The sequence below is a fragment of the Hesperophylax consimilis genome, chromosome 2 (assembly GCF_061612785.1).
Source record: "Hesperophylax consimilis isolate HC1 chromosome 2, BYU_Hcon_1.0, whole genome shotgun sequence".
Lineage (NCBI taxonomy): Eukaryota > Metazoa > Arthropoda > Insecta > Trichoptera > Limnephilidae > Hesperophylax > Hesperophylax consimilis.
This window is the reverse complement of record NC_142837.1, coordinates 33,286,696-33,299,020: the sequence shown is the minus strand read 5'-3', so window position 1 is coordinate 33,299,020 and position 12,325 is coordinate 33,286,696. Positions and strand designations below refer to the sequence as shown.

The window sequence follows — 12,325 nt, the reverse complement described above, 5'->3', positions numbered from 1 at the left end:
TGACTCAATTTGTTTATGTCTGCTTTTTTCTATATAAATTACTTAAAGAAGAAAAATTTGACGGGCTAATTGTCTATGGAGCTGTCAAAGTCTGTTTTCCTTCTTTTCATCCCGACACGGGAGACACGTGCTGAAAATGCGTATCGATACTTGTTATTTCTGCTCTTCCATGCTCTATCCTGGACATGGAATCCACTTCGTCCGAAATGATTGCAAAGTAAGTCAATTAAGTCTTTATGAATATATTTTGTGTTAGTATATTGCAGCCAAAGCCAGATTTCATATTCCTCACTTTGGTACAGAAGTTGTTTTATTTACACTAGTTATTGATTATTATTGAAAAATATCAACCAGAGTACATAAATAACAGAATCCTTGCTTTCTAAAATAAATCTTAAAAAATATTATAAATGACACAATTTATTGTTTTATTTCATCCTATGTCGCAATACTTTTTTTTGCTGTATGTATTCGACGTGCGGTGATTATTTAAGCTCGTACCATTATAGGGTATTTATTTTCCATTTATTTTTGCAATTATTCTAACAATTGTGAGATAAACCAATAGCTAAATAAACATAACCTTGAAATTTGACATTACCCATTGAATTGAAAAGTTTTTTTACAAAACTTCGAATAATTAATTTTATGGTAATTATTTACCCAACCGGCGCACTTTTAGCCACATATTATGGAAATTACACTTCGTTTCAACAATTACTACAAGAAACAACTATTTACGTACAAATAGGTTCTTAGTTTGGGTTAATTTAGTAATTTATGCGCATTTAGATTGAAAAAAAAATGGTTAGATTTTACCTACAACTATCGATTTTAATTCGTATTTTTTTTAAAAACAAGCTTTTGAATCAACTTAATGAACGACTTTTTGCATTTACGATTATTGGAAATAGTGATATTTAATATTATTTTTGCATACAAGCGTTAACATAACATTGTGGAGGCTAATCGATGTGAGGTTCGATAAGTAGGTATTGACAACTGAAAAAAACGCTTATCCAGGGGCTATTAACACAGGGTCCCTCTAGTTCGAAATTAGGTACGAAAATGTATAAATAATTAATAATAATGGATTTAAAAATATCAAACAAACCTCTAATCAGAATCGCTCTCTGCGATCAATGCACGACTGATGTCGTAGTTCATTCAAAGTATTCCCGAACCCTCCTAGTGCCAAAAATATGGTTTCATTGTTTGCCTCCAGCTCGTCGAATTGATACCGAGATTTCATCTATATATTCTTATGTCTATGCTATGTACACATGTACAGGATATGACTTTGTGACAGGAATGACTATCATCTTTGATTGCGGAGGCTTTTTGAGGAAAGAAAGGAGAGAATCTGGCTCTTGAAGATGTGAAGGAGGAAACATGGAGGCCGGCAAATCATTTCACAGCCAAACTAATTTAAAAAAAATATTATTTTTCCAGATATTCAGATTTTGTCGTTCAAAATGCCACGCAGCATTCAAGAGGAAGAAGAACCCCCGTAAGACCAGGTGGACCAAGGCGTACAGGAAAATGAATGGCAAAGAGCTTTCTATTGATCCCGCCTTTGAATTTGAGAAGCGGCGACACGTCCCAGTTAAATACAACAGAGAACTCTGGGCCAAGACCGTGGAGGCCATGAAGAAGGTGGAGAGCATCCGACAGAAGAGATCTAATGCTTACATTATGCAGAGACTGCGCAAGGGCACACAGGTTGAGATCGAACGAGACGTCAAGGAAGTTCAAAGAAATATTTCACTTATTCGGTAAGTTAGCCACTAACTATACATTAACAGTCTTACTAATAAACATGGTGTAAATTAAAATAGAAACTGACATTTAACAGCCATAAAATAGATCACAGAAAGATATACATTGTTTATACAGCCAAAGAGGGTTGTTTATCGGTTGTATTAGCTGTTAATAATGATAATTTCTCATCGAATTTCGGAATTTTTCACGGTTACAAGATCCGCCGCGGGTCGACGGCTCACTCGTTCGCAAAGTTCCGCGAACCGTGAAGATCGATCTTTGTGAACCGGATCCGTATGGACATTGGTTTACATATAGTTCCCGTGAGCACTTAGGCCATAGGCCCATTTTACCTCATTCCTTTAACAGTCACCCGGTCCCTTTTATAAAGTTCACTAGGGTTGTCATTGGATATGTGGCTATGTCTTCTGGTTCTACAATGTGTGTTCCCAGGTCTCATCTCTCCTCTCCAATCCCCCTTGGTTCCCCGAAGACCCCACAAGGGAATAGAACCTCATCTCTCCTCTCCATTCCCCTTTGGTTCCTTGAAGGCTCCACAAGGGAATAGCTCACGGATGTGGCCTCTTCTCTCCTCTCCACTCCTCCTTGGTTCCCTGAAGGTCCCACGAGGGAAGAGGATCTCATCTCTCCACTCCACTCCACTCCTCCTTGGTTCCCCGAAGGCCCCATGGGGAAGAGTCCACTCCCCGTTGGTTGCCTGAAGGCCCCACAATGAAAGAGTTCACTCCCCCTTGGTTCCCTGAGGGAAGAGGGCCTAATCGACCGGTCGGTGGCCAAGTTGACATCGCGTTTGGGTCCCACCCAGGAGTAGTGTGTTCAATTCCTCGGCTGGCTAAGTCCTCCATCACAACACAAGCAACATTTTCAGCTTACTGTGGTGGTAGTAGGAGATTTTCAAATATTGTCAGGTTATTCGTAACCCGGGAATGTTTGTCTTTCTTTAAAAAAAAAAAAATCTCTCCTCTCCACTCCTCCTTGGTTCCCTGAAGGCCCCATGAGGGAAAAGGCCTTCGTCTTCTCTCCACCCGTCCTTGGTTCCCTAAAGGCCCCACTATGAAAGAGGACTTTGTCTCTCCTCTCCACTCCTGCACGGTTGCCCAAAAGCCCCACGATGGAAGAGGGTTTCGTCTCTCCTCTCCACTCCTCCTTGGTTCTATGTAGGCCCCGCAACGGAGGAGTCTACTCTTCCTTGGTTCCCTGAAGGCCCTATGGAGGAAGAGTCCACTCCCCCTTGGTTCTCCGAATGTCCCGCGAGGGAAGAGGCCTTCGTCTCTCCTCTCCTCCTTAGTTCCCTAAAGGCCCCAGGATGGAAGAGTGTTTCGTCTCTCGTCTCCACTCCTCCTTGGTACCCTGTAGGCCCCGCGACGGAGGAGTCTACTCCTCCTTGATTCTCTGAAGGCCCCATGGCGGAAGAGTCCACTCCCCCTTGGTTCTCCGAATGTCCCGCGAGGGAAGAGGCCTTCGTCTCTCCTCTCCTCTTTAGTTCCCTAAAGGCCCCAGGATGGAAGAGGGTTTCGTCTCTCGTCTCCACTCCTCCTTGGTACCCTGTAGGCCCCGCGACAGAGGAGTCTACTCCTCCTTGATTCTCTGAAGGCCCCATGGCGGAAGAGTCCACTCCCCCTTGGTTCTCCGAATGTCCCGCGAGGGAAGAGGCCTTCGTCTCTCCTCTCCTCTTTAGTTCCCTAAAGGCCCCAGGATGGAAGAGGGTTTCGTCTCTCGTCTCCACTCCTCCTTGGTACCCTGTAGGCCCCGCGACGGAGGAGTCTACTCCTCCTCGATTCTCTGAAGGCCCCATGGCGGAAGAGTCCATTCCCCCTCGGTTCCTTGAAGGCCATTAAAAGACATTAACAGCTGCCTCTAAATTTTGGCTGAAAAAACTAACGCAAGTTTTTTTATTAGTACGATTTCAAAACAGAGTTGATCAATGTGTAGCTATAACACCGTTTAATGGTTGGGAAGTGTTTTGTTTATTTTTTATTAGTAAGACTGAATGAAAATTGCTAAAAATAATGCTTTGAAGTTTAATTTCAACGTCTCATGTTGTAAACATTCTCAAAACTACACTTGAGATCAGTTAGATTAGTACATATATGAAAATTTTACAAAAAGTAACATTGAAACTCATAATTTCATCATACTATGTTGTATGTATCATAACCCAAAAAGCCTATAATATACTCTTGTAGCATTTTTTTGGCTTTCCTGTTGTCTCCTGTTTATTTTTTCCAGACATTATTTTCAAGTAGGCTAATACAGTATTAAAATAGATCTGTTCAAATATTAGCTTTTTACACGCATGATTTGTGTTTCCCAACATCAAAACAAAATAATATTATTTAAGTTAATTTGTAATTTTATGTAGGTCTTCTGGGATTAACCTTTGAGCTCTGCCTGTACACAGGTCTTTTGTGACGGTTTGTGGGTTCTTTTGATAGGACCTGGCCATGCACATCTAATTCACACTATTCCTTTTCCTACGAACCATAACCGTCCGTGAATGCGGTGACTATGGATATACGTACATTAATAATTCCTTCTTCACAGCACATTTTTGATGTACTATGCGTACCTAGGTTTTTTTTAGATAAAATCGTACTGAGTTTTTTAGCATTACTTTCTTAGAATGTTTACTACATACCTAAAATAAAATAATATAATACATACAAATAACTGAACATAAAATCGTCAGTGTTAAGTCCAATACCACAGAAGAACCATTTGTACAAATGTTCAGGAGGGACAAAAAACCATCTTGGGATACACAAGCTCTTATTTATGTGTTCTTATGAACTGGGGATGGATCATTCGCAGTTTTGACTTTCACAGAGTACAAGCAGTCTATTTGTCAATTTCAAAATTTGAAAGCACCAATCAATGTGGCTTGTGCTGTTCAACTGAAAGTGCCAAAAAAACGTATTTTAAAATTAATGGCTTGTAAGTGGTATTGAATTTTCATAGACAATATTTTATCTGATGAGAGCTGATGTTTGCTGTCAACAGTGTACTTATAATATCCACTTGTGCGATCGCGTCAATAAGTTCAGCGATCCTGATTTCTGAGCATTCGATTTGGAAATTTCCCGCCCACGTAAAAAAAAGTCATACTTCTGAATTTTAATATGAAGACATATAAACTGATTATAGCGCTATATAGCCGATGACTCCACCTATATTTTACTGTTCATCCCATATTTTTCAGATTTATATGAACATTATTAAAAAATCATAAACTTTATAAATGCGCAAATTCGTTTTTCTTTAAATCTTTGAAATTGCTGCAGTATAAGGTACTTATTCGGGTCAACAAAAAGATAGGAGGCGGTGAATTCACACAGTGTCTCGAAAGTAGCCACTATTTTTAATTCACATGAGTTGAAAACAAATTAAATAGATGGATAATTAAATTACGAATACACTGGTATATAAATAAAAATATTTGTTCAGAATCTTAAATCTCCAAAAGTTCTTCATCGATTGCTTTGAAATTTTGACACAACGATTCATTTGAATGCGCGTGTGTTGCGATGTAGATGTCACCTATGACAGGTAAAAACATGCTTTTAAAAACGGCCCATCTGTTGGACAAACATACTTTTTTTTTAAACAGTGCCATCTGTTGTATGTAAAAGCAACACACTCTATTGTTTCTCCATCTGCACAGACAGAGCCACAGAAACTCGTGGCGGAGTACAGCTAGTATGTAAAAAAAAAATTAATAAAACAAACATAAACAACATACAAGGGTGCTTTCGAGAACAAACTTTTGTCAACTTTAGAATAAACAATATTGAAATTTAGAAGCGTTTAGAACTGGCCACCTGATGTCGATTAGAGAAATATATTTATTTATTTATTTACGGACAAATAGTCCATTAACAACATATTAATTACACGAATAAGTTTTATAAACAGAGATGACAGTGAAAGGAGAGCATATATAAATGAGGAGCGAAGACAATAACAATGACAATAGTAAAATAAAAGTAAGAATGGGAGATAATAATAAGTCAAAGCATGAAGATGGTTCAAAGGGCATTAGAAATTAGACATTGCGTATTGACTGTCGAAAGTCATTTAGGCATATACCACAAAATTCAATGCTTTGACTTGACAGTGAGTTGACAAGTCTCGACATTCTGGACAAAGGAGAATGGTATCCATAATTGGTAGAATGTTGATTGACGAACAGCAATTCATTATTTCGGAGTCTACGGGAAGGGATGTTGAATTGGATAAGTTGCAACAAAGCAGGTGAGTCTGTAATACCATTGATAATCTTAAATATGCAAATCAGATCAGTGTCCCTTCTACGTTTCTCCAAAGAAGAAATGTTTAAAGTTTGTTCAACTTCATCATATGAGTACTCTCCTCTTTCAAGACCCAACCTCCAAGCGATTCCTCGTAGGAAGCGATGTTGTACGGATTCTATGTGACAAATGTGGACAGCATAGAAAGGAGACCAAATAACACTAGCGTATTCAAGGTGAGGGCGAACTAACGAGCAGTAAAGAGTTTTAAGGGTACTTATATGTTTAAAGTCAGAGGTTATTCTATGAACGAAGCCAAGCAGTTTAAGTGATTTGTTAACAATGTTGTTAATGTGCTCACGGAAAGAAAGTTTGCAGTCTAGAGTGACCCCAAGATCCTTGATAGATGTTACAGTAGATAAACAAACATTGTTTAATTTATAGTCAAACTGAATAGATATATATTGATAAAATGAGAAAATATTATATCGTGAGAAGGTTTGAAATAAATTAAAATTTTTTTTACAAAAGGTAGTTTGACATTGCAAATTTGCCATAGTATGCCAAAAATCGCTTGAACGGATAAATGTCTGTCCTAGATTTATCGTGTGCCTTGTGCAATTTTTTCTTATTCCATTATATTTTCTGCAGTTCACCAGCGGCTGGATTGAAACAGAGGAAGGAACTGGAGAATGCGGAGATGGAGACAGAAGGCATGATCGAAGTTGAAGATGCCCAGGGACGCAAGAGCTACGTCGAGGCACCCATCGAAGAGACATCCATACAAGAAGACGAGGCACAAATGGTGGAAGTTTAAACGACCATCTTGCTTATTTATTCCCCATGTACCTAATTATCGTACACGGCAATCCATCACTGCCTAAATTATTGACGTATTTGGCTACTTAACAGTAAAGATAAAAAACCGTGCGCTGATTTTACGCTACCTTAGCATTTGAGAAAATTGTTTTCACTGTAGGACCATTCCCTTGCTCTGAAAAAATGAATGGCATTTCAAGATGTGACTTACGCCATGATGGTTTGCCGTCAACTTTATGAAAGAAATAACATTTATGTTACGCATTATAATAAAATGAGTTTTCGCTGCAATATAACTATGATTTTTGAAATATAATGTTTACCATGTGAAATGTTATGATTTATTTCCAATAAAGCATGAAAACTTTGGAAACCGTTGTTTGATGAATGATTATTGATTTTGTCTGATGCAATAAAAAGCATATCAAGAATTTAATCCACTTAGGCGATAGGTCTACCCTCTCAGTAATTCCCAGTTCCCTGCCAGTGTTGGATCAGCGAGGGATTATTACGTAGTTCAACATGTTTCAGTTTGAAAAATTTCCTGTTCTTTGTGTTGCGGTGATTATCTTGGCTGGTGTGTCGCAAAAGTTTTGGTCTACGCCGTCGAGTTTTGTCACATCTATCGCTTCGGAATATGATTTTATTATCGGTTAGAACTTTTTTATTTCCTAAGTATTTTTCAATTTTTTTAGTAAGTCATTGTTAATTTAACGATAGGAAGCTGAACCCACTTTTAAAATGTGTTTGTACTCCAAATATTGAGAGGGGCTGCTGGATGGATCATTTGGCAATGCTTTCAGAAGAAACAGCTATCAAATGTAAAAATAATTATACCTAGTAATTTAAAAATCGTATCTGATTTTAATCAAGTCTTTTTATAAAAAGAAGACATTTTAATTATGCATATTGTAGTAACAAACAAACTTTTTAGTTTTGAATTCACTGCCTGCTACCTCTTGGTGGCTCGGTGAAACTATATTTTAATCTTCGTTCTTAAAATTGACTGTTCAATCAGAGTGAACAGTGAATATACTAGCTTATTATAATATATAGTATATAATGTAGAGTGAACAGTGAATATACTAGCTTATTTCAATCAGAGTGAACAGTGAATATTATAACTTACTATAATAATATATGTATTATGTATTCTCAAATAGGAAAGTGAGAGTTGAAAACTTTGGATTTCATTATTGTAAATGAATTTCTAGTGGGTGGTGGTACAGCTGGTTGCGTGTTAGCCGCCAGACTTTCGGAGGATCCTACTCAGACAGTTCTGTTGGTTGAGGCTGGTGACCAGTTTGGGTACGCCTCCAAGGTTCCAATAATGCCAACAATTTTACAGCGAAGCGCCAACGATTGGTCTTTAATGACGGAACCGCAGAAATATTCATCGTTTGGTCTCAATGAGAAGGTAACTAGATAATGTGATCTTATCGAAAGTGATAAAGGCCTGAATTTAACCAAAGCATAAGTTTAAAAAAAATAATGATGTTCACAATGTAAAGGTCAAATCTTATAAAGGTGAGGTTAGCTTAGTGGATAAATGTTTGGGGTTCCCACCAACGTTTCTTCTAATTTTTTAACTGTGTGTGGCTCTTTAACTTTTTGTGCAGATTGTGGCTCATTAAGAAAGTGAGCAAATACGCACATTCATGCATAGTTAAAATTAAGTAATCCAGTTAATGCGCCACAAAATAATAAATGACTTTTAAATATAGCAGAAGTCGGGGACGCCCGAGGAAGACATGGCACGATCAAGTGAGTCATATACTTGAGTCGGGGCATGTCAAGTCAGAATAATAAAAGAGTATGTATGAATGCGAATGAGGCAAGAAGTGTGTACCAAGACCGAGTTGTTTGGCGGTCTCTCCTCTGTGCCTACCCCTGCGGAAAACAGCGTAATGGTTAGTTAGTTTAAGGTTATAAAAAAAACTATTTTCTTACCTGATAATGTTCCTACATATGGACTCCAGTAGTTGTAATATAAATGGTACTAGTTAACAACGATTATTTGTGTAGCTACTGTTGTATAATTTAGTTATTCCGGTTTATGTCTATTCCTTAACATTTTCCACCTACAATTTATTTATTTATATATTCTACGCCCGTACAAGATTTTTTTTACTCCGCGCAAAATTCCATAGGGCTACAAACTCGGAAGGGGTCAAATTATTTATTATATTGTGGATTGAATCACCGATACAATATTGTATGTATTTGTATGCCTTTCTTGAGAGAATACAAATACAATATTGTACAGACAAAACTATTTATTCATATTCATATTGCGTATGTACAGGCGCAAATAAATAATTTGTCCTATTATTTTAAAGCATAACATGCAAAAGGTGTATTTTCATAAAATAATTAAATTAACGCCATCTACGAACGCGTGTATTATAATACATGTTATGTTTACCCTTTAGTTTTTTTTTTTTAATAAAAATTACATTCAAAATAGACCCCCTTTGTTATGTTTGCTGACTGCCTTCGAGCATAAATAAACTAATAGTTATAGGCAATTTAGTCGCCTAAAATGCATAATGCATAAAACCTTTTCTTATAAACATTAGCTTATCATTAAAAACTAATAAATAAACCACTTTCGAGCCTTAGATCCACTACGGACTTTTGTAATGCGAAATGGATCCACTAAGTAGATGACAAAATCAAATCTGTAATTTAATTTAAAGATTCAATTCTTGCCGAGAGGGAAAGGTCTGGGAGGTTCAGGACAGATGAACTACATGCTTCACGGTATGGGCTTGCCTATGGATTACGATAGGTGGGCTGAAATGGGAGCACTAGGTTGGAATTACTCAAATATTGAACCGATTATGAAGAAAATGTTTATTTCTGACGATACACCGAAAGATTCTTCATTTTTTCCCATAAAGGTAAATAATATAAATAAATGTTAACACATAAAATATTTGAGGAAGACGGTGTAATGTTATGATTTTTGTTTGACAGTCTGCTCCTGTGATAAGATTGTCAGATATTGACAAGAATCTCGACAGTATAAAAACAAATTTCTTAAAAGCAACTAAAGAGCTACCGGATAAAGTCAAATTGGATGTGAACACATTGCGATATACCATATCGAATGGGCAGAGGGAGTCAAGCTTTAAATCACACCTTTTACCTAATCTCAACAGAAATAACTTGCATGTTTTGAAAAATTGTCTCGTAACAAAGGTAAGAAAATGGGAAATTTACAGCAAATTTATCTATAGTCTATGATGGTCTTTTCAGTATGGGCATATTATTTTCAGGTAATTTTTAATGGAAAGGATGCAGAGGCAATTGAAATACAAAACAATGAACATTCAATAAGAGTGTTCGCTTTTAAGGAAATCATTTTAAGTTCTGGATCTCTTAAAACTCCCCAACTTCTTATACTGTCTGGAATTGGACCTAAAAACGAATTAAAAAAGTTATCTATAAAGCCAATATTTTACTCGGAAGAGGTTGGAAAGAACCTACATGATCATCTTAATATGCCTCTATATGTCAGCATAAATGAACCAATTACGATGACGTTGAATAAAATAACAAATCTGGATTCTATGTTTTCATATTTTTTGAAAGGAAAAGGTTTGACCACAAGTGTTAACATAAATAAATAATATAAACAACATTGGAGATTTTCACGGCCAAAAGTATTTTAGTGATTTATTTTTGGGGTGTTATGCCATGTTGCGCTACCTCCTTTAGCCAACGTTTCGGATAGCATTACGGTGTCCATCATCATGGCAGTTGTGTAATATATAAACATGCATCCATCGAACTTCAATAACAAAATTAGTGACTAAAATTTCCCATATTCAATGAAAGAATCTAAAACGTCATTGGATTTTTAATTACAAAATCTTTTACAGGCTTTATAGCATCTCCCGGGGTCTTGGCCCTCGGACGAGGACAGAATGATTCGGCTATTATTTTGTTTGCGATGGGATCTGTAGATGAAGTTATATTACGAGAGATTGCCAATTTTAAATCTGAGGTATGAACAATATGGGTGAGATAAACACCATAAAAGTTTAACGTGAGATTTAAATATAATAAATCATTCATCTTCATCATTACTATACATGTCAAATATTTTATTATTTATCTGTCTTATTTTAGGTCTTCCGTTCTTTCTTTCCGTTTTATAAAGATTCCAATAAAGAGGGGTTTATTTTACTTAATACCTGTTTACAACCATCAAGTAGAGGAACTGTCAAGCTAAGAGATACAGATCCAACGCAGTCGCCTATCATTGATCCAAATTATTTATCAAACATTCAAGATATTGAGTGCATGATAAGAGGTTAGTATCTTATGCACTAGTTTGCACGTATCTAACTATCTTATTCCTGATTGGAGATATTACTGATTAAACTATTGAAATTTTAGCAATTCGACTGTCAATGGAAGTCTCAAATACTCCAACGTTTAGAAAGCTCGGTGCAATATTACATTGGCCCCTAATGGACGGTTGCATACATCTTTGGGATGAAATGAATATAACCGATGACTATTTGGAATGCATTATTAGGTTTGGTGCCCTGACTGGTCACCATGCGGCCGGGACCTGCAGTATGGCAGGAGAATCTGCCGTTGTTGACCCATCTCTATTGTTTGTATAATTTACATAATTTTCTTTTAAATGTACACAATACAATATTCACCAAAGTTCTACCAATGAGGTTGTCTCCTAATTTGTTTTTATTTTAATTTTATTTGAAGGTTTAATAATGACATTGTAATATGTATGTAATTTTTTCTCCTGACGACACACATAGCACAATTTATAATTCGAATGGCAGTACTGTCGTGTTTGTACTGTGATATCACACGCTTTTCGGCTGGTCACAAATATAATCAATATTTTACAAAAATTCTAAAAAATCTGCCCTCAGCATGCTCTAATAATTAATATGATTGATTTGTAAATACATAACTTGCAATTCCACTGTAGTAGACGGAGACAACCTCATTGATCCCAGATCATCTAAGTAAATTTATTAAATAAAATAAAATAAAAACTAATTCAGAGCTGTTGTAAGCGAAGACGTACCACTGTTAACTCCGTTGCAACGCTCCCTCCTTTACATATATGCCGCATGTACTAGAAAGGGAGGTTACAATGCAGTTCTCAGCGGCAGTACCATGAGTAAAATTGCCTTAAGGAATATAAAAATACACACTGATCAGTTGGAAAATTGATTAAATTGAAAATATTTTCATGTTGTTTAGAGTAAAGGGAGTACGGAAGCTGAGTATAGTGGACGCCAGCATCCTTCCAACGCCCGTGAGTTCTCCGCCTAATTCTGTTATTGTCATTGTAGCAGAAAGAGCTGCCCAAATAATCAAGGGAAGACACAACATACAACCTGCAACATGCAACATGCTCAAGTAAGGTACCGTTCTGATGAAATAACTCCCATGTTATAATGAAATTAATTTTATGGTTTGTTAATAAT

General features: G+C 36.7%; 2 protein-coding genes across 2 annotated transcripts; both read left to right on the top strand.

Annotated features, from left to right (window-relative positions):
• Positions 1-84: 84 nt before the first annotated feature.
• Positions 85-7,221, top strand: RpL24-like (ribosomal protein L24-like). Its single transcript, XM_089642204.1, has 3 exons — positions 85-217; positions 1,453-1,775; positions 6,681-7,221. Exons 1-3 carry the CDS (start codon positions 137-139, stop codon positions 6,844-6,846), a joined length of 570 nt encoding a protein of 189 aa, XP_089498330.1. The 5' UTR covers positions 85-136; the 3' UTR covers positions 6,847-7,221.
• A 108-nt stretch (positions 7,222-7,329) lies between these two features.
• ninaG (neither inactivation nor afterpotential protein G) lies at positions 7,330-12,317 on the top strand. Its single transcript, XM_089642197.1, has 8 exons — positions 7,330-8,265; positions 9,548-9,751; positions 9,828-10,052; positions 10,130-10,451; positions 10,736-10,860; positions 10,986-11,169; positions 11,256-11,478; positions 12,099-12,317. The coding sequence occupies exons 1-8, from the start codon at positions 8,179-8,181 to the stop codon at positions 12,259-12,261; spliced, it is 1,533 nt and encodes a 510-aa protein (XP_089498323.1). The 5' UTR covers positions 7,330-8,178; the 3' UTR covers positions 12,262-12,317.
• Positions 12,318-12,325: the final 8 nt, after the last annotated feature.

Excerpts from the sequence above, each read along its gene's own strand:
- RpL24-like (XM_089642204.1), top strand. The coding sequence starts at position 137 with ATGCGTATCGATACTTGTTATTTCTGCTCTTCCATGCTCTATCCTGGA. Across the intron at positions 218-1,452 it reads TCGTCCGAAATGATTGCAAA|ATATTCAGATTTTGTCGTTC; the intron begins GTAAGTCAATTA and ends TTATTTTTCCAG. Across the intron at positions 1,776-6,680 it reads AGAAATATTTCACTTATTCG|TTCACCAGCGGCTGGATTGA; the intron begins GTAAGTTAGCCA and ends TATTTTCTGCAG.
- ninaG (XM_089642197.1), top strand. The coding sequence starts at position 8,179 with ATGCCAACAATTTTACAGCGAAGCGCCAACGATTGGTCTTTAATGACG. Across the intron at positions 8,266-9,547 it reads CGTTTGGTCTCAATGAGAAG|ATTCAATTCTTGCCGAGAGG; the intron begins GTAACTAGATAA and ends TTTAATTTAAAG. Across the intron at positions 10,053-10,129 it reads AAAATTGTCTCGTAACAAAG|GTAATTTTTAATGGAAAGGA; the intron begins GTAAGAAAATGG and ends TATTATTTTCAG.